Source organism: Ovis aries, chromosome 12, assembly GCF_016772045.2.
Source record: "Ovis aries strain OAR_USU_Benz2616 breed Rambouillet chromosome 12, ARS-UI_Ramb_v3.0, whole genome shotgun sequence".
Taxonomy (NCBI): domain Eukaryota; kingdom Metazoa; phylum Chordata; class Mammalia; order Artiodactyla; family Bovidae; genus Ovis; species Ovis aries.
The window spans coordinates 64937276-64957632 of NC_056065.1; the positions used below are offsets into that span (position 1 = coordinate 64937276).

Here is a 20357-nt window from a genome sequence, read left to right on the forward strand (position 1 = left end):
CAATTTTTCTCCAATCCTCCAAGCTCCATGTGGTGCCTTCGCGTTCTTTCTGGCCTAGGGTTTCTTTATGAAGTTTATCATTTTTAATTCATTTTTTAGAAGTATCTCTTTTAACAAGAGAACTGTCTACAATATTTTTGACTTTTCCATCCAAAATGAAAAAAAATCCGTGATTAATTGGTGAGAAGTGAAATTATCCATAATATTATGTAAGCAGAAATATTTTGCATAACCTTTGTTTAAAAACAGTTCAGATATTTCTCTGATTTTTATTAAAACAGATTTTGCATATTTTATTCCTTCCCAATTTTATGGAAGTAGGTTTTTTTCTGATAAAGTTATGCTTCCAGTACATAAAGTTAAGGTAAAGAAAAAAGTCATCCATAGTCACAATTCTGAACATCTATGTACTTATTATCTTGAAGGGATATCTGCATTTCCATTCATTGCAGCGTTATTCACAATAGTCAAGGTATGGAAGCAACCTAAGTGTCCTTCAGTGAATGAATCAAGAAAATGTCTCACACACACACACACACACAAAGGAATATGATTCAGCCCAATTATGAAGGAAATCCTACCATTTGCAACTATATGGATGAACCTGGAAGAAATTATGCTGAGTGAAGTAAGCCAGACAGAGAAGTACAGCTACTGCATGGTATTACTTTTGTGCAGGATCTTTTTTTTAAATCTATTTATTTTGGCTGTGCTGAATCTTCCTTGCTGTGCAGGTTTTTCTCTAGTTGTGATGAACGGGGGCTGCTCTTTATTGCAGTGTGCAGGCTTCTCGTGGTAGCTTCTCTTGTTGCAGAGCACGAGCTCTGGGGAATGTGGGCTTCAGTAGTTGTGGCTCCCAAGCTCTGGAGCACAGTCTCGATAGTTGTGGTGCCCAAGCTTAGTTGCTCCGCGACATATGGGACCTTTCCAGACCAGGGATTGAACCTGTGTCTCCTCCATTGGCAGGCAGATTCTTTACCACTGAGCCAGGGAAGCCTGCGGATAATCTTAAAATTTAAAAAGTCAAACTCATACAAATGGAGGGTAGAATTGTGGTTGCCAGAGGCTGGGAGAAATAAGTTGAGACTGATAAAAGGGTACAAACTTTCAGTCGTAAGATGAATAAGGTCTAGGGTGTAACATGGTGACTGTAGTTGATAACACCATATTGGATGATTGGAAGTTGCTGAGAGAGTAGAACTGTGTTCTCATTTTAAAAGAGTAAATACATGAAGTGATAAACGTGTTAATTAACTTGGTGGGAATCCCTTCACAAATATAGTATATTGAAGTATTCCCTTGAATACTTTCAGTAAATTGTAGGTTTGTCAATTGTTCTGCCATAAAGCTGGAAAAAAATTTAAAAAATAGAGATATCATCTGCATTGAAAAAAAGAAAAAAGTCATCATAAATCCATAATTTTTTCTTATAAAAGGGCCAAACGTATCACATTAAAAAGTGCATAAAAATTTAGGACTTATGTACAGGAAAGAACTTCCTCATGTTACAATGTGAAGTGTCCTGGAACAATAATTCCCCTATGGATATCTAAAGTAGTACCTGAGGAGCCTTGAGGCATAGTGTAAGGAGGGGAGGGGTAAACATGCACGGTTACAGATTGGTGAGTTCTTTTGAAAACTTTTGAATTGGATTTACAGATTGTATCAAAGCATGAAAAATATCCTGTAAAGATGGCGAGAGGGCTTCCTTGGTGGCTCAGTGGTAAAGAATCCGCCTGCCAAAGCAGGAGACACAGGTTCAATCCCTGGTCTGGGAAGATCCCACATGCCAAGGAGCAACTAGGCCCATGTGCTACAACTATTGAGCCTGTTCTCTGGAGCCTACAAACCACAGTTACTGAGCCCAGGTGCCACAACTACTGAAGCCCACAAGCTCTAGAGCCTGTGCTCCGAAATAAGAAACACCACCACAATGAGAGGCCCTCACACCACATCTGAAGAGTAGCCCCCGCTCACTGCAACTAGAGAAAAGCCAGCGCAGCAAGGGAGACCCAGCACAGCCAAAAATAAATGAAAGTAAATGAAAAGACGGTGCGGTATTAATTTAGTGTGTAACATTGTGGATAGGGATCTGCAGCTTCTAATTTCATGATATAGGATAATATAGCCATTCAGCCCCTTTGGGGAGATTTTTACACAAAGTTTTTGCCTAAAGAATTCCATGGACAGAGGAGCCTGGTGGGCTACAGTCCATGGGGTTGCAAAGAATCAGTCACAACTGAGCAACTAACACACACTCGTGTGGGCTATTAATTGGACCCCATGTTTTTGAACTGCTGATGATCTTACATCTGAAAGGCAGGAGGAGAAGGGGATGACAGAGGACGAGATGGTTGGATGGCATCACCGACTCAATGGACATGAGTTTGACTAAGCTCTGGGAGTTGGTGATGGACAGGGAAGCCTTGCGTGCTGCAGTCCATGGGGTTGCAAAGAGTCGAACACGACTGAACTGATGATCTTACATATAGATTATTTAGTTTTTAAAAAATCATCCTCAGTGAGACTTGGTATTAGAAGATCCCATCAAAGAGATGCTTCAGTTGAATTCTCAGCCTGTGATCTGTGACTTCAGAAATAAATAACATGCTCTTAATGACAATATGTGAGAACGAGACTGCTCGGTACTCAGGTCTCTCCACGCTCATTCGCACCCTAAGCCTTCCCTAAGTGGGGTAGTTTCAGGGGCGTGAATGAATAGATGATGTGGGAGCTGGGAGAGATAAGCTGAAGAAAACTGATGGAAAAGTGGAAACTAAAAAAATATGCTTGGATTTATGTGAAAGGTAGTAAGTAGAAACTAAAGGGAAGCTTTCTTTTATTAAAAAAAATTTATTTCTTTCTTTAGTTTTGGTTGCACTGGGTCTTGGTTGCTGCCCTCAGGTTTTCTGTAGCTCAGGTGATTGGGCGCTATTCTAGTTTTACTCTCTAGTTGTGGTTCACAGGCTTTTCTTTGCAGTGGCTTCTCTTGTGACCAAGCACAGGCTGTAGGGTGCATGGGCTTCAGTAGTTGCAATTCCCGGGCTCTCGGGCACAGGCTGAGTAGTTGGGGCACACAGACTTAGCTGCTCCATGGCACATGGGATCTTCCCAGACCAGGGATGGAACGCACGTCTCCTGCATTCACAGGTGGATTCTCATCCCCTGGACCACAAGGGAAGCCCCAGGGAAACCTTGAGCAGATGATGGTGGCAGTTGGTAGGGGTTCATTTCTGAAGGTCTCCTCAATTTGAGGTCGCAGTTGGATTCACGTAAGTAAGAGAATTTTCAGTAGAAATGAAACCTTGGCATTACATCAGACTATAAAAGAAATGTCGGAGAAGGCAATGGCACCCCCACTCCAGTATTCTTGCCTGGAAAATCCCATGGACGGAGGAGCCTGGAAGGCTGCAGTCTATGGGGTCGCTGAGGGTCGGACACGACTGAGCGACTTCACTTTCACTTTTCCCTTTCATGCATTGGAGAAGGAAATGGCAACCCACTCCAGTGTTCTTGCCTGGAGAATCCCAGGGATGGGGGAGCCTGGTGGGCTGCCGTCTATGGGGTTGCACAGAGTCGGACACGACGGAAGTGACTTAGCATAGCATAGCATAGCATAAAAGAAATGTAGTTTGTAGGGGAGGTGGGTGGTTTAGTGATGTTTATTCAGCTGTGATCAGATCTCAAGTCCAACTTTTCTTGACATTCATGATTTCAAGGCTGAATCAGGCCCTGTGGGGTGAATTCCCCTGTCATTCTCTATTTGACTGGCAGTTGCTGTACCACATTGTGAAACTGGTCTTTCTCATGATCTCCTTTCTCTGAGTGTTCATGTTATAGGGACAGGGAGGAGACTGGTCCTGTTTATGTTTCTATACGTAGGGTCTTCCAAAAAACGTGTCTGTCACTTAGTATTTTTCAGTAAATATCTGTTGAATGAATGAACGCACAATGCTTTATGTGCGGAGGACTGATGACATAGTAAAAATAACTCCCAGTACTCCATGGTTCATTCTGAGACTTGTGGATCTTCTGCCTCTCAGATAATTTCATAATTATCTCCTTTGACATGGACAAAATATTAAAATATATTCCTGATGAAGTTGTAAAATTGGAAAACTTCACTCTTTAAATTACTGTAATAAAATACGTGGTGTGTGTGTTCCAGAAACAAAATCTGCACCTAGCTGTGATTTGGAGAGAACTCATTTTGATTGATCGTGCTTTTTAAAAAATACAATTAAATGAAGACTTCCCAAGTCATCACTTGAATTTTAAGTGTCTAATTAGAATCATATCTAATGTGCTTGTTAACATGCCCCTCACTTCCACGCCTGCGTAACAGAGAAGTCCTTTGACAAGTTTTAAAATATGTTTTATTTTTGTTTGCCCTCCGCAATGTGATTTTTCATGTGACTTCAACTTTTCAAATTCAAGTAAGATTTGTTGCTACAAACAAACACAGCTTTTAAAAACAGAAGAAACAGCGCACAATGCTTTTGGGGAGAAGCAAAGAATAATTCACATCTTAGATTCTTACATTAATTTCTTGGGTAACTTGTGAAGCTGTTCACACGAAATAGGAATGAGGAAAAGAAAGGCCAGAGGAGTCCCAGAGAGGAGGGTTGTAAACTGTCTCTGAATTCCTATTGTCCTTCAGGATTTCGCTAGGGTTTCCCACTCTCCTTCCTGTTTTCACTTTGTTTGTTATGAGGAGGTGGCAACAGACTGGAAGGGGAGGTAAGGTTTCCTCTCCACTTCAGGTTGCTCTCTTGTGTATGCGTGAAGTTGTTTTCCCATGTTCCGTTTTGGAAAGTGAGGAATTCATTCTGGGAACCCACCCTGTCACCTTACCTGATGATGCAGAATGACGGGGAGGTGGACCCTGAGAAAGTGCTGCCCTGTAGGGCAAAGCTGGAGCCCTTGGCAGCCACCTGCTTGGAGAGGAGTTTTCTCCCTTCTGTCTCTGGAACTGAGTCCTGTCTCTGCTTCTTCTTGTCTCATATTTCAGTACTGTTTCTTTAAACACTGTAGTAGGTTGACAGAATGGATTTGAATGCTACTAATTCAGTATCTCTCAAAGTCTTCTCAGATTTGGATCAAATGGATTTCCTCTATCTTGCGACATCTTATATTTATCTTTATTAAAGTGGATAAAGTTAGCAAGGCTTCCTCCAGGCCCTTCACAAGCCTCAGCAGTGCAGTCCTCTTCCCTCCCCCACCCCCACTTGACCCCTCTGAACATACATGTGCTTGCACGCACGCGTGCACACACACACATACACACACCATGGTCTTCCACACTCCGGTGTCTTAGCTCAGGGAGTTCTTTACATTTGGATGATGCTACTATCCTTTCAAGCCTGGCAAGTTTCTACCAAACTTTAAGATGCTACAAAATATCACTTCCTCTTTTAATTCCTGCCTTTGCCCGATCACAATTTAATCTATTTTTTTGAATTCTGCATTGCCATAGATTCCTATGATATGTTTATCATGGTACTTAATACATTGTATTGTATAGGAGGTTTTAAAAATGTCTCCCATCTCCTTCCTTCCCAAACAGTGTCACCTCAGTGATAAAATATTGAATCACTTTTTAGAACCTACCAGAAATGCATAAACTAGCCCATGTTCCAGCTCACTCCCTCCGGGTGAAATTGGAGTTGCTGGAAAGAGCTGGCTACAGGGCCAGATGAGAAAGATGGAGGACTTTCCCCAGCCTTCTGAACTCAGTGGATCTCATCCATGTGCTTCCCTTTCTCTGAAGGTTTCTGAGATTCCCGAACATTAACAAACCTAGATGACCCTTCAAGTTTGTATGTGGCAAGTAGGAAGGCTCAAATATTTATTAGAATAAATAAAAAGAAATGTTTTATCTCCTCAAAATGTCCAGCCCTGTGTTGCACAGGGTGCAAGCCTTCCAACCCTGCTTTCCGAGCACAGGGTGCGATGAGAATGACCCATGCTGTGTTTCCCCTGCGGTGCCTGGTCGCACCCCCATCCAGTGGACTCAGGCAAGAAACCCTGCAGACGCGGAGACACGGGCTTTCTGTTATGCATTCTGATCTAGCGCTGTCTTCTTCCAGGTGCACCCATCTTGACTGACTCAGCAAGAAGGTGGATTTTCCCTGTGTCTAAAGAAAAAAAACATGTCCCCGTGTCTGTAGAGATGATTTGCAGTTCAGCCCGGCTGAAGCTGACCGAATGAGACTATGGGCTGTGCCTCCGCCAAGCATGTTGCCACTGTTCAAAATGAAGAGGAAGCCCAGAAAGGGAAGAACTACCAGAATGGAGATGTGTTTGGCGGTAAGTGCCACTGAACTTCATTCTTGGCCCCCTTGATCTAGGCCTTTCGTGTTCGCAGGAGTGAGTAACTGCAATGTCATGGTGGTGTTCCATTTGACAGGGGGAGCGGGTAAAGGGCCGATGAGATATGATAAAAATTGATTCAGATCTTTTACACTGGACAGTTTCATCATAATTTATACCTGGAAGACTTTGAGGAGGACCATGGAGGTTTTATACAGAGCTCATATTTAAATCAAGCTTTGCAGAACTCATAGGACTTAGGTGCATCGGACCTAAGTGGCCACGGATGTTCTGGTCCAGAATTGTGGGACTGAAACATGAAGGTCGAGAAATGGGTGAAGATTTATAACTGAGGGAATGTGGTGTTACTTGGAGTTTATTGTAAGTTTATGTGAATTGTAAATCCTTAGATCCAAAAATACAATTGCAGTGCATTTAGAAACCATCTTGTAACCATCTCTGATGATTCATAGTGAGTTGAGACTGTGCAATGCAAAGGTCACAAAGTGCCAACCCATGGCCTCATCTGGATTTTCTTTGGCCCCCAGAGAATTTTTAAAATAAAAAGAAAGACAGCCTTTTAAAAATCAGGATGTTCCACACAAAACCCCAGATTTCTTGAGAAGATCTGGCCCCACAGATTTTCCATTTCCTGAAGCAGCAGTTGGTGGGATAGGGTACAAATTGCCAACTCAGTCAGGCAATGTCTCTGCTAAGCTTTCCCTGTTAACGCACAGCAGCCCCAGTTCACTTGCCGATGTTCCATGCCTGGCCATTCACAGGTTTTGAGTTTGCCTAATCTTGAGTTTGTCAAGATCAGTGATACCCTGACGATTAGTAGCTGTGTTTGTACCAGATTCCAGTTAGTCAGAGAAGATGAAACCGTTTTTGCTGAATCACTATAACAATAATTCTCATTGACATTTGCATGACATTTGCTCTTTTATTCATAAGAGCACTTCTTCATCTCTTATTCATTAAAGAATCTTCTAGAAATAATGTTTACGTGAACAACTCAAGTTGCACCATTCAGTCTCTATCCAGAGCTTCTGTGGCATTTTAGTCTCTCACCTTTGGTCCATTGCAATGGCTGCTTCAGTTCCCTGGGGAAGGGTTGGGAACACTGTGGAAGGGATAACGCTCTACTACAAGTAGGCTCATGCTTATGGAGGAAGAAGGGTTCCCTTTGGTTTGTTTCAAGATGTATTGTTGCCTGGAACAAACTTGCCTCTAGTGGTCTCTACCTATAGAGCCAAGAACTGTGGAGTAATATATGAGCATCTTAACACATTATTGACTGGGGATATATCACTGCGTTTTTAGACGATAATACAATAAACATCACTGTGCAAAGTTGTTAGAGCTTAAAATTGATCAAGCGTTCTTAAACAACTTGCCTGTCATTATCATACACATGTTGCTCCATTAGGTTTTTGTTCCAACCTTGTGTATATCATAAACATAAAATTTTCACTAGATCAGATAGACAGAATGCCTGATGAACTATGGATGGAGGTTCGTGACATTGTACAGGAGACAGGAATCAAGATCATTCCTAAGGGGAAAAAAAATGCAAAAAACCAAAATGGCTGTCTGAGAAGGCCTTACAAATAGCTGTGAAAAGAAGGGAAGTGAAAAGCAAAGGAGAAAAGGAAAGATATACCCATCTGAATGCAGAGTTCCAAAGAATAGCAAGAAGAGATAAGAAAGCCTTCCTCAGCGATCAATGGAAAGAAATAGAGGAAAACAATAGAATGGGAAAGACTAGAGATCTCTTCAAGAAAATTAGAGATACCAAGGGAACATATCATGCAAAAATGGGCTCAATAAAGGACAGAAATGATAGGGACCTAACAGAAGCAGAAGATATTAAGAAGAGCGGGCAAGAATACACAGAAGAACTGTACAAAAAAGATCTTCACAACCCAGATAATCATGATGGTATGATCACTCACCTAGAGCCAGACATCCTGGAGTGTGAAGTCAAGTGGGCCTTAGGAAGCAACACTATGAACAAAGCTAGTGGAGGTGATGGAATTCCAGTTGAGCTATTTCAAATCCTGAAAGATGATGCTGTGAAAGTGCTGCACTCAATATGCCAGCAAATTTGGAAAACTCAACAGTAGCCACAGGACTGGAAAAGGTCAGTTTTCATTCCAATCCCAAAGAAAGGCAATGCCAAAGAATGCTCAAATTACCACACAATTGCACTCATCTCACACACTAGTAAAGCAACGCTTAAAATTCTCCAAGCTAGGCTTCAGCAATACGTGAACTTCCAGATGTTCAAGCTGGTTTTAGAAAAGGCAGAGGAACCAGAGATCAAATTGCCAGCATCCACTGGATCATCAAAAAAGCGAGTGAGAGCCAGAAAAAACATCTATTTCTGCTTTATTGACTATGCCAAAGCCTTTGACTGTGTGGATCACAATAAACTGTGGAAAATTCTGAAAGAGGTGGGAATATCAGACCACCTGACCTGACTCTTGAGAAACCTGTATGCAGGTCAGGAAGCAACAGTTAGAACTGGACATGGGACAACAGACTGGTTCCAAGTAGGAAAAGGAGTACGTCAAGGCTGTATATTGTCACCCTGCTTATTTAACTTATATGCAGAGTACATCATGAGAAACACTGGGCTGGAAGAAGCACAAGCTGGAATCAAGATTGCCGGGAGAAATATCAATAACCTCAGATATGTAGATGACACCACCCTTATGGCAGAAAGTGAAGAGGAACTAAGGAGCCTCTCGATGAAAGTGAAAGAGGAGAGTGAAAAAGTTGGCTTAAAGCTCAACATTCAGAAAACTAAGGTCATGACATCTGGTCCCATCACTTCATGGCAGATAGATGGGGAAACAGTGGAAACAGTGGCTGACTTTATTTTGGGGGGCTCCAAAATCACTGCAGATGGTGACTGCAGCCATGAAATTACAAGACACTTACTCCTTGGAAGGAAAGTTATGACCAACCTAGACAGCATGTTAAAAAGCAGAGACATTACTTTGCCAACAAAGGCCCGTCTGTCTAGTCAAGGTTATGGTTTTTCCAGTGATCATGTGTGGATATGAGAGTTGGACTCTAAAGAAAGCTGAGCGCCAAAGAATTGATGCTTTTGAACTGTGGTTTTGGAGAAGACTCTTGAGAGTCTCTTGGACTTCAAGGAGATCCAACCAGTCTATTCTGAGGGAGATCAGTCCTGGTTATTCATTGGAGGGACTGATGTTGAAGCTGAAACTTCAATACTTTGGCCACATGATGTGAAGAGCTGATTCATTGGAAAAGACCCTGATGCTGGGAAAGATTGAGGGCAGGAGGAGCAGGGGACAACAGAGGATGAGATGGTTGGATGGCATCACCGACCTGATGGACATGGGTTTGGGTGGACTCCAGGAGTTGGTGATGGGCAGGGATGCCTGGCGTGCTACGGTTCATGGGCTCGCAAAGAGTCAGACATGACTGAGCGACTGAACTGAAAATTTTCAGAAATGACACACTGAAAAATTTTGAGCGAAGAGGATTTTTTCGGTGAATTTTATGCAGATACTTTCTCCGATTATGTGAGTGACACATGTACTAAGTGTCTCAGAAGATCATAGTTCTTCAGAATATGGTTCTGATTCAAATGGTGTAAATATTAGACCAACAAAACAACAAAAAATACTTAGTGATTCATTCTGATACAGAAAGTGAAAAATGAAACCCATGGTGCTGGAGAATGTTCCTTTGCTTCTACAGAAAAGTGGATTGAAGACAACATTTCACAAAAGTTAGTAGACTTTACAGGTGTGTCATTTCTAACTATTTAATGAAATAACCTGTAAAGTGTTAGTGAGAAAAACTTTCGACCAGCACCCCTCCCCCCAAAAAAAGACTGCCAGCTGCAGTGTTAGTTTCTGCAAAAATCTCCTGGTCGATAATGAGTTAATAAAACTAGAATCCAGATCTTTGAAACCACACCTTCAGGGAAAACTGCTAATAGGAACTAGAGTTATTACTGTCACTCTCAAAATTGAACTTTTAAGAGGAAATAATTGAATATCAGAGATTTGTTTAAACCAACTTCTATGTGAGATTCTGTGTCATTGTTGTTTTTGTAATTAGAGCTACCACTTATGGAGCTTCCACCATATGTCAGACAGTGAAAAGCATTTGCATTCAGTTTCATGTTGAATTTTCACAACAATCCTGTGAAATCTGTGCCATCCCAATTTTACACATTTGAGGGCTGGGGCACAGTGAGACTAACCGGTCCAAAGCTGCTCAGCTACTAAGTAATACAATCAGATATCTCTGACTCCAAAGTCCACGAACCCTTCTCAGTGTCGTGGCTACTTCCCATCCGTCTTCCATTCTTTAATGCGAAAAATTATTGACTAGCTGGTACATGATGTGTCAGACCCTTTGCTAAATGCTGTGGAGGATACAGAGATAAGCCTTGCTGTCTAGAACTTTGTAAGAGGATGAGGAAGCGTTATGAGGCAGAATAAGCCAAATACCAGAAGAGGAAAAGACATACATATCATGATAAGAGTCAGAGGGTTGGAGAGACTGCCTTAAAAGATGGGATCAGAACAGATTTCTTACGGAGGTGACAGCTGAAACTGGCCTTAAGGGATGGAGAATCTAAATCTGCTGGATAAAGGGTATAGGAAGGAATGGGACGAGGAAAGGCTAAAGGTGATGTAACATATTTAAAAATTACAAGTTATCCAAAAAAAAATTACAGAATCAAGTAATCTAGTTTTTTTTTTAATTGAAGTATAATTGCTTTACAAAGTTGTGTCTGTTTCTGCTGTACAACAGTGAATCAGCCATATGTGTGTGTATATATATCCCCTCCCTCTTGAGCCTCACCCCGTCCCCTCAAGTAATACAGTTTGAATGGAATATAAGTGAGAGGAAATTGGTTAGAAAACTAAGTTAGGATTATATTATGGAGAACTTTGAATACCAAATCATAACCTGTAGAAAGATAATCTTAGACTTGTAAGAGCAAAAATTTAATGATAGTCTATATATACATATACATATATATATATATATATATAAAACCTTTTTATTTTGTATTGGGGTGTAACCAATTAACAAACAAGGTTGTGTAGCTTCAGGTGATCAGCAAAAGGACTCAGCCATACATATATATGTATCCATTCTCCCCAAATTCCCCTCCCATCCAGGCTGCCACATGACATTGAGCAGAGTTCCATGTGCTCTACAGTAGGTCATTGTTGGTTATCCATTTTAAATATAGCATTGTGTACATGTCAGTCCCAAACTCCCTAACTATCCCTTATCCCTGTCTTTCCTCCCAGCAGCCATAAGTTTGTTCTCTAAGCCTGTGAATCTCTTTCTGTTTTGTAAGTTCATTTGGTAATACTCAATATATTGTATTTTATTTTGCTTGGCAATGAAACCATCTAACCATTCATTTGCTAATATGGTTGCAACTTTTATAACCAAGAAGACTTTCTGTTGTTCTAAAGTATCGTGTGTAGTTTGCAAATGTTGGCATCTAATAAAGAAGCCTTGTATTAGTCAACTATTGCTGGGTAATAGACAGCCTCAGGATCTCAGTGGCATTCAACAATAAGCGTATCTTTCTTGATCACAAGGCAGTTGGTCAGCTGGAGTGGCTCTGTTCCATGTCTCAACTTCCTCCTGGGATCCAGGAGCCAAGGGGAACATGCTCTTCTTTTTCAGGAGGGTAAAAGTGCAAGCAATACACATGATGCCTCTTAAGCTTGAACTTGGACTTGGCACACTGTTGTTTGCACCCACATTTTATTAGCCAAATTGAGTCACATAAGAGAGTTCAAAGACAGAAGGCAAAGAAGTTCATCTGACCATAGCACATTGATAGCAAGGGTGTGATTGTAGAAAAGGGTCAAGAATTGGGGCTAATAATTCAGTCTGCCCCATGCCTGCCTAGTCTTTGCTGTCTGTGTGACTCACAGTCCACACCACCAAGTGCATTTAAGGTCTATGCCAGCTTCTCTTCATCCCCCCAGTGCTCACAGTGAAGTTTTATTCACTCCAGCATTTATCATCTTATTACTCTTTCTGATGTCAACATTTGTAGGTTTGTGGCATGGTGTTCCAGAAAGGAAGAATACAGGGAGAGAGAGAGAGAGCTTTGTGTACTAGTCAAGGGAGACAGTTTTCCTAGTCCTTCTGGGCTCTGGGAGTAGAAGTGTCAGAATCCAGTGTGAACATCAGTACTGGTAACCTAGATGTTACTGAATGCTAGAGTCTGAATATGAGAAGAGAAGGTCCTATCCGTTTCTCCACTTGAATTAGCTTGCAAGCAGAAGTCTACAAAATCCCAGTAGAATCACAAATGGTCACAAGTGAATGGTAGATCAGACTCACTTTCAGCCACTTGATATCTTTCATCACCCATTGTTTCACTAATCTGTTATCACCCACAAAGGACCCCAAACTTAGCAGCACTGATTTATTATTTCTCCTGATTCTGTGGGGTGGCTGGGGTTCATCTGCTGTTTATCTGCCAGGGCTCCAGACATTCTTCCCTTATGGCCCAGATGGTAAAGAATCTGCCTGCAATGCAAGAGACCCAGGTTCAGGCCCTGGGTTGGGAAGATCCCCTGGAGAAGGGAGTGGCTGCCCACTCCAGTATTCTTGCCTGGGAAATCCCATGGACAGAGGAGCCTGGCAGTCTACAGTCCACGGGGTCACAAAGAGTCAGACATGACTGAGCAGCTAACACTTTCCGTCATGTGGTTTCATTCAGCTGGGAGCTCAGCTGGGCTCAGCTGACCGGGATGGCTTCAGATCTCTCTTTCCATCAGGTAGTCACATTTTCATGAGGCAGCTAGCTGCCTGGAGAAGAAGTAGAAGCTGCTAGCCCTCTTAAGGCCTAGGCTTGAAAGTCCAAGAATGTTAATTGTGCTGCATTCTGTTGAGCAAAAGCAAGTCACAAGACCAACCTAGAGTCAATCAAGGGAGCACAAAGGCTCTCCATCTCTTGAGTCTGACCCTATAGGCAGGGGAAGAATTGTTGGGAGCCATTTTTGGAGACCAGTTACAACACCCATTACCAGAGGGCATGAGAACTCATGACTGGACTGTATTCCATTCTGGACAGTTCCATTCTGCTTTCTAAATCATGCCTTTATTTTCCACTGAATAAAGAGGCCTCATCCACTTTTTAAAAGCTTAATGTTTTGAAATGTTTGAAAATATTATTACCACATGTTGTGGGAGATTTGACAAAGTCTGTGAAAGGTGGCGTATTTGGGGATGGCTCTGAAGTATGTGTACATACACACATTCGATCCTTTTCCTAAAAGTGTTAATTGAATTTTATAGCCTCTAAGGACATACTGGGGAGCATTGATAAGCCTTGTGTTTTTACAAATGTTTCAATTCAGTCGTTCAGTCATCTCCGACTCTTTGTGACCCCATGGACTGCAGCACGCCAGGCCTCCCTCCACCACCAACTCCCGGAGTTTACTCAAACTCACATCCACTGAGTCAGCCATCAAACCATCTCATCCTCTGTTGCCCCCTTCTCCTCCCACCTTCAATCTTTCCCAGCATCACGGTCTTTTCAAATGAGTCAATTCTTTGCATCAGGTAGCCAAACTATTGGAGTTTCAACTTCAGCATCAGTCCTTCCAATGAATATTCAGGACTGATTTCCTTTAGGATGGACTGGTTGGACCTCCTTGCTGTCCAAGGGACTCTCAAGACTCTTTTCCAACACTACAGTTCAAAAGCATCACTTCTTTGGTGCCCAGCTTTCCTTATGGTCCAGCTCTCACATTCGTACATGACTACTGGAAAAACCATAGCTTTGACTAGACGGACCTTTGTTGGCGAAGTAATGTCTCTGCTTTTTAATATGTTGTCTACGTTGGTCATAACTTTTCTTCCAAGGAGCAAGCATCTTTTAATTTCATGGCTGCAGTCACCATCTGCAGTGATTTTGAGCCCCCAAAATAAAGTCTGTCACTGTTTCCACTGTTTCCCCATCTATTTGCCATGAAGTGATAGGACCAGATGCCATCTTAGTTTTCTGAATGTTGAGTTTTAAGCCAACTTTGTAATTTTCATTTATATGAAGCTGTTTGCTCTCTGTGATGTTTTGGTTATTAGAGACTGACAATATAGAATATTCCACTATTGAGGATCAAGTGATGGATGGGCATCTTGCCTTGTAGATTTAAAACAAGTGTTTGTTGACAAAGAACTTTATTACTGACATATACCTGTAGACTTTCCTTCACTTTAAATATGGAGGTATGTGCGTGCATTCGTGCTGAGTAGTGTCCAACTTTTTGTGACCCCCATGGACTGCAGCCTGTCAGGCGCCTCTATCCATGGAATTTTCAGGCAAGAATACTAGAGAGTGGGTTGCCATTTCCTGCTCCAGGGGATCTTCCCGACCCAGGGATCAAATCCATGTCTTGCATCTTCTGCATTGGCAGGCGATTCTTAACCACTGTTCCACCAAGTTTTAAATCTGAAGTTGTGTCTCAATACCATGGCCCTTTCAGAAGTAACATCCAGACCAGGAAGTTCCATGTCCAGATTGTAAATGTTCTTCCCTCAGTGGTCGGGTCAGACATGAAGAATGGTCAGCAGATCTTCTGAGGTCATTCAGAGGACAGCTGAGCAGATTGCCAAGACCAGCTTGCAGAAAGCAAGTGACCAGTGGGCTCAAGTTATCAGAAACTAGTTAAACAAGTTCTGAGGAAAGCCAAGTGCTTATTGGATTTCTTTCAACTGTCATTCACTTAAACTATTAAAGTAGGGGCACAGAACAGATTCAGGCCTTATTAGGGAAATTTACATGTTAAAATTGAGATCATTATCTCTTCCAAAGCCCACCCACCATGGGGAAAGCTGTTTAGTTATATTGACTTTCCTATTTGCATGAAGGTCACTGTCATTCTTTCAGTAAAGTAGGCTTTAATCTTGAGGCCCTTGTCTCTTCCCGTTCCAGATCTGTAAATCTCATTCTCCTAACCTCACTTTTCCTACCACCAGCATCGTTTAGGTTGTTGTAATCCATAACCCAGGATAATGCAGGGTCCTCTGAATTTATGCTCCATTAGCTCTCTTTGTTTGCCCGCTTCTTTGCTTTGTTTTTAACTCTCCATTTTTTTTTTTTGCACCTGTAAATTGTCAGACTTTACCGGATTTTTCTAAAGTAGTCCTTTGTCCTTGTTAATTCTCCCACTCTAGAACTTTCTGTTGCACTCAGTTCTTAGACTGTAAAATCCCAAAACCTTAGTGAACATTCAAGACCTCTGAAGATGGCTTTTACCCTTTTACTCACTTTGGCAAACTTGTTCCATACTCTGTCCCTCATGTTCTATAGCCGGAGGGGACAACTTACCCTGTAACCACTTTGCACACCTCTGTGCCCCAGGTCAAGTACTCTGTGATCTCTGCTTGGCATGGGCCCTTTGCCCACTTTCATCTGTTTAGATCTTGCTCTTTTTCCAAACTTGCGTGAAGCTTTTCTGATACCTTCAGAAAGAATCTCTTTCCTGCCATCCCAGAATACATTTTATATACTTTTGTATTTGGTTTACTTGTTTATATGTCTGATCTCATTATTTGTGTATGTGTCTTCTCTCTTATAAGCTTCTCTCTTATGAATCCCTGGAGGCAAGGACTTTTTGACCTTGAGAAGATGTGGGGTTCCAGAAGGCCCGGAGCTGGAGGCAGAGAGACTGTTCAGGAACTGGGTTGGGCCCTGAACATGCCAGCTCCCTCCTTATGATGAGGTGGCCTTGACTGATTAAGGACCAAGATGGTCCTGATTATTATATATGTTCCCTTAAGTGAAAGTGCTTAGATTATAAGAGTAAATTCTTCTGGAATGGTGGTATATAAAAGAGCATCAATAAAGCAAGAATCTGGCCACTTTCTTTTACATGGGCTCCATACTGCTGTGGGGCTTCAGTTCTGGTCTGGTCCTTGGCTACATAAATTGAGAACATAGAACAGGTGTGTGCATATGTGTGTGTGTATGTGTGTGTGTGTATGTGTGTGTGAGAGAGAAAGGGCAATCTTGTTATGTCAATCTGTTACCTATCTAAAATACTGTTGGGTCCGACTTCACGGGTTATGGTGAAGATTAAATGGGGAAATAGATTTTTTGCAGAAATTTAAAGCGATTTAGAACAGGTAATAATTTGCTGTTCCTTCCTGTAATAATTTCTGGTTGCATGAGGTGAAGATCAACTAAAGATTCATTGATCTGTGATTGTTTGTGAGACAAATGGAGAGAATCATGTTTTAAGTCTGTGCCATCTAATATAATAGCCACTGGCCACATGTGATAATTAAGCTTATTAAATAAGATTAGCCCTAATTGAAATATACTAAAAGTATGAATTGGGAGTTGGTGATGGACCGGGAAGCCTGGCATGCTGCAGTCCATGGGGTCACAAAGAGTCAGACACAACTGAGTGACTGAACTGAACTAAGTATGAATTACACATGAGATTTTGAGGATTTAGTATGAAAAAAAGTATAAAATAGCTCACCAGTTTTCTTTGGATTACATGTTGAAATGATAATATACAGAGTTAAATAAAATTTACTATTAAAATTAATGCCACTGTTTTCTTTTTATTTATTTAATGGCTGCTGGCAGTGTTTAGCTCACTGACATCACTCACGTTATTTCTATTGGATAGTGCTAGTTTAGGTCACTAGAAGGTGGTGTTGGTGTTTACAGTTTCCTTCCCACTGAAGTTTCAGTTTTGAAGTTGATTTATTATTGAATCGAAGAGGAAAGGGGTTCGACTGAGGAAGCAGCCCTCATTTTCTGCTTTGACTCTCCAGATAGGAGAGACACACAGGCAAGGGCCCAGGAAAATCAGAGAGACGAGACTGGGAGACAGCCTGGCAGACGAGGAAGAGCAAATTCTAACTTGTTCATCTCTTGGTGCTCACTTGCAGTAGTCCTTAGCTGCATCCCTGACACTTTGCTGCTGGCCTACAGAAGCTTCTTTTGCCTTCTGAAGTTATTTCTCAAAGATCAGAGAGGACATCTTCCCCTCAACACACACCCACCTTTTTTTCTTCAGTGAATGGGTAAAGAACCTTAAAAGCAAAAACGTTTGATGAATGTATGATAGAGCTGGGTCACGGTCATAAAAGCTGAAAAAAAAATTGAAAAAAATTTAAGTCAGGAAAGCAAGCAACCTGATCCTGGCTTTAACCACTGAAGATTCCAGAATGTCTTGTGCTGAGCCTCAGAAAGGTCTTAAAGGTGTTCAGTGCACCTGGGGCTGTTGAAATGCTAGAAGTCAGCCCACCTCAGCCAGGAGTTTCCACCTCACACTTCTGAAGGGAAAGGGGTTAGGCCAGTGTCTGACTCAGAGAAGGTAGCTTAGTTTCATTTTCTGCTGTTTCTGGGCCCTTCTGATAGGTGTTTATCACTTTGACAGGAGAGAGGAAACAAGCCCAAACCTTGAACATGTAAAGGATTGTGAGTTCCCACCTGCCAGCCGGGTTTCTTCCAGCTACCCCACTTCCAGCGTCATCTTTGACAAGGAGCCTCATCAGTGCCTGAGTTTCCTCATCTGCAGTATAGAGATAGCAGTGGTCTCCTTCACTCGGAGTTATGTGGAGGGGCAGTGAGCTACCGACGGAAAGCACTTATAAAGACGCCAGGTGTCATTAGCAGTCGAGCATCGGCTGTACACGGGAGTAGACTGACCCAGCCTCTTCACTTTGGCCCCTCGCCCACCTCAGAACAGACCGCACTGGAATACCACGTGATGCAGAATTTAATTTAGCCAAAGAACAGTCAGTCTAAATTTCTGCTTGGAAAACATTTTTTATGACAGAAAGTCTTGAAATGTGCTATACTTTCTATATTAAAAAAAAGAAAGAAAAATCCAAGTGGTATTTTTCCTTCCCTTGCCAACCACATCATGGGCCCGTTCTTTTAATATTAGAAATAGAGGTAAGCTGACAAGTAGGACCGTTTGTCACTTATTGCCACGAAGCAGCCTGATTGCAAGATGAGACAGCCTCTGAGTTCTCAGATGCCTTCAGCAGGGACATGCTGGCAAGGGCCCTTGGAGGTGTCCTTTCAGTTTTGCGTCTGGAGGGTTTCCTTTAGTTGCTCGCTTGCCCCTCCACGTGCCTGGTCTTCTCTGTAACTGCCGGGAGCCCTTCCTCAGGTAGGAAATAAGACTGGATGTGGCCCCGGAGAAGGCAGTGGAGATGCTGCCCGGCCTCCTGGTACCATCCAGTGGAAGCACAGAGACCGGAGCTGTCGGCAAGGCCTGTTCTCTGCCGGGGGAAGTTCTAAAACAGTGACTCAGCCACAGAGAGAAGGTGGGAGGGTTTCTGTGCCCATAGCACTTCTCAGAGTTATTTTCTCCTGAATGACGTCACGGAATTCAAAAATTCAAAACAATAGCCTCTTCCTGGAATCCTGGCTGATGTGGCGGAAAGGACCTGTTTTGCCATCAGCATCTGCCAGGTAGCACTCACCTAGCAGCACCTGTCTGGCAGTGGCTACCCGCAGGGCACGCCTGGCCATCCCTGTCTGGGGCTTAGACTTCCCTTAGGCCCTGGCTTTTTACGGAGCAGCGTGGTACCTACCTTCTTCACCTGGAGACTTACAGGTGGCTGTTTCCTTTGCCCCTGAACTGTTACTTGGCATCAAAAGCACTGACTCACACTTCACAGTTTAGAAGACCTTTTCGTGAGTAGTTATTATTGTAATCCCTACTTGATATAAAAGGAAAACTGAAGAGCCCTGCCAGTTCGCTGAAGTAAAGAAGTGGAACTGTGGTTTAGAATTGAGGATGCCAGCTCTTGACAAAGGGTGATTCCCTCTCAGGAACAATGTATCGTTTTTGTCCTTAAATCCGAACCCACTTGTGCTCAAGAGTCTTTGTGAAGTGATTGTTAACTGGCTGCCTGAGCTCAGTCTCGGTGGGTTTTTTTTTGTTTTGTTTTTTGTTACAAGAGGATGTCAGGAGAGTCTATGGTGGTTATTAAGGCTATTTTCATTGGACTTGAAGTTCACCGTGCACAGGCTTAAAACCTGGCTAATTGGCTAAGACATGTAGTCTTAGCAAATCACTCAGGCTCTCCTTGCCTCAGTTTCTGTATAGTATAGAGAATACAATACTAGTACTTACTGCCTTCAGAGGGCTTAAATGTATCAAAGTACGGAAAGCCGTTAGATTAGGACTTGCCACATGATATGCACTGAGGGAAGCCCATTTATTACCACCATCATCTGAGCAGTCTTCGTTTCCCTTGACTATGCTGGGGAAAAGAATGAGTTTATTGCAGATCAATTAATTATGATTTTCTACATGATCCTTAGCTCTTTACCTTGTATTTTAGAATATTTGTATTCCTATGATTTATTCTTTCTCTGTTTTGACCTAGACTAGCTTCTGTTCTGTATAACATATGAGTGTGTGTCTCTACATCAAAAGACTATATGATTTAAGAGTGGTGGATATAATGTTATACCTTATTGCTATAAGTCGTTGCTGTTGTTCAGTGGCTCAGTTGTGTCTGACTCTTTGCAACCCCATGGACTGCAGCACACCAGGGTTCCCTGTCCTTCACCATCTCCCAGAGCTTACTCAAACCCATGTCCATCGAGTCTGTGATGCCATCCAACCATCTCATCCTCTGTCATCCCCTTCTCCTCCTGCCTTCAATTTTTCCAAGCATCAGGGTCTTTTCTAATCTGTCGGCTCTTTGCATCGGGTGACTAGAGTACTGGAGCTTCAGTTTCAGCATTAGTCCTTCTAATGAATATTCAGGATTGTTAGCAAATATATTTTCATTTATTAAACATAAATCTGTGTGTGTTGTATTTGTGTGTGTGATGTAATCCAGCATTTTCCTACTCTTGGATTTATCAGTTACAGTGAGGATGTTTACAGAAGGAAGGACATTTCTTTGTGAAGCCCTGTAGAGAAGCCAGGAGGCAAAAAACACAGGTTATAATTGGACAAATGCATTCAGAGCTGACAGAACTAAAAAAATGCACAAATTGGATACTATTTCAGTTCATA

General features: G+C 42.2%; 1 protein-coding gene across 2 annotated transcripts in view; it reads left to right on the forward strand.

Moving 5' to 3' along the window:
• Positions 1-20357, forward strand: part of C12H1orf21 (chromosome 12 C1orf21 homolog) — a 247069-nt gene that overhangs the window by 81244 nt on the left and 145468 nt on the right. For both annotated transcript variants that reach the window (XM_042229198.2, XM_015099359.4), the window contains one exon: positions 6090-6309. In XM_042229198.2, the coding sequence (XP_042085132.1) occupies positions 6216-6309 (94 nt within the window). In that variant the 5' untranslated portion in view covers positions 6090-6215. The remainder of the gene's footprint in view (positions 1-6089; positions 6310-20357) is intronic.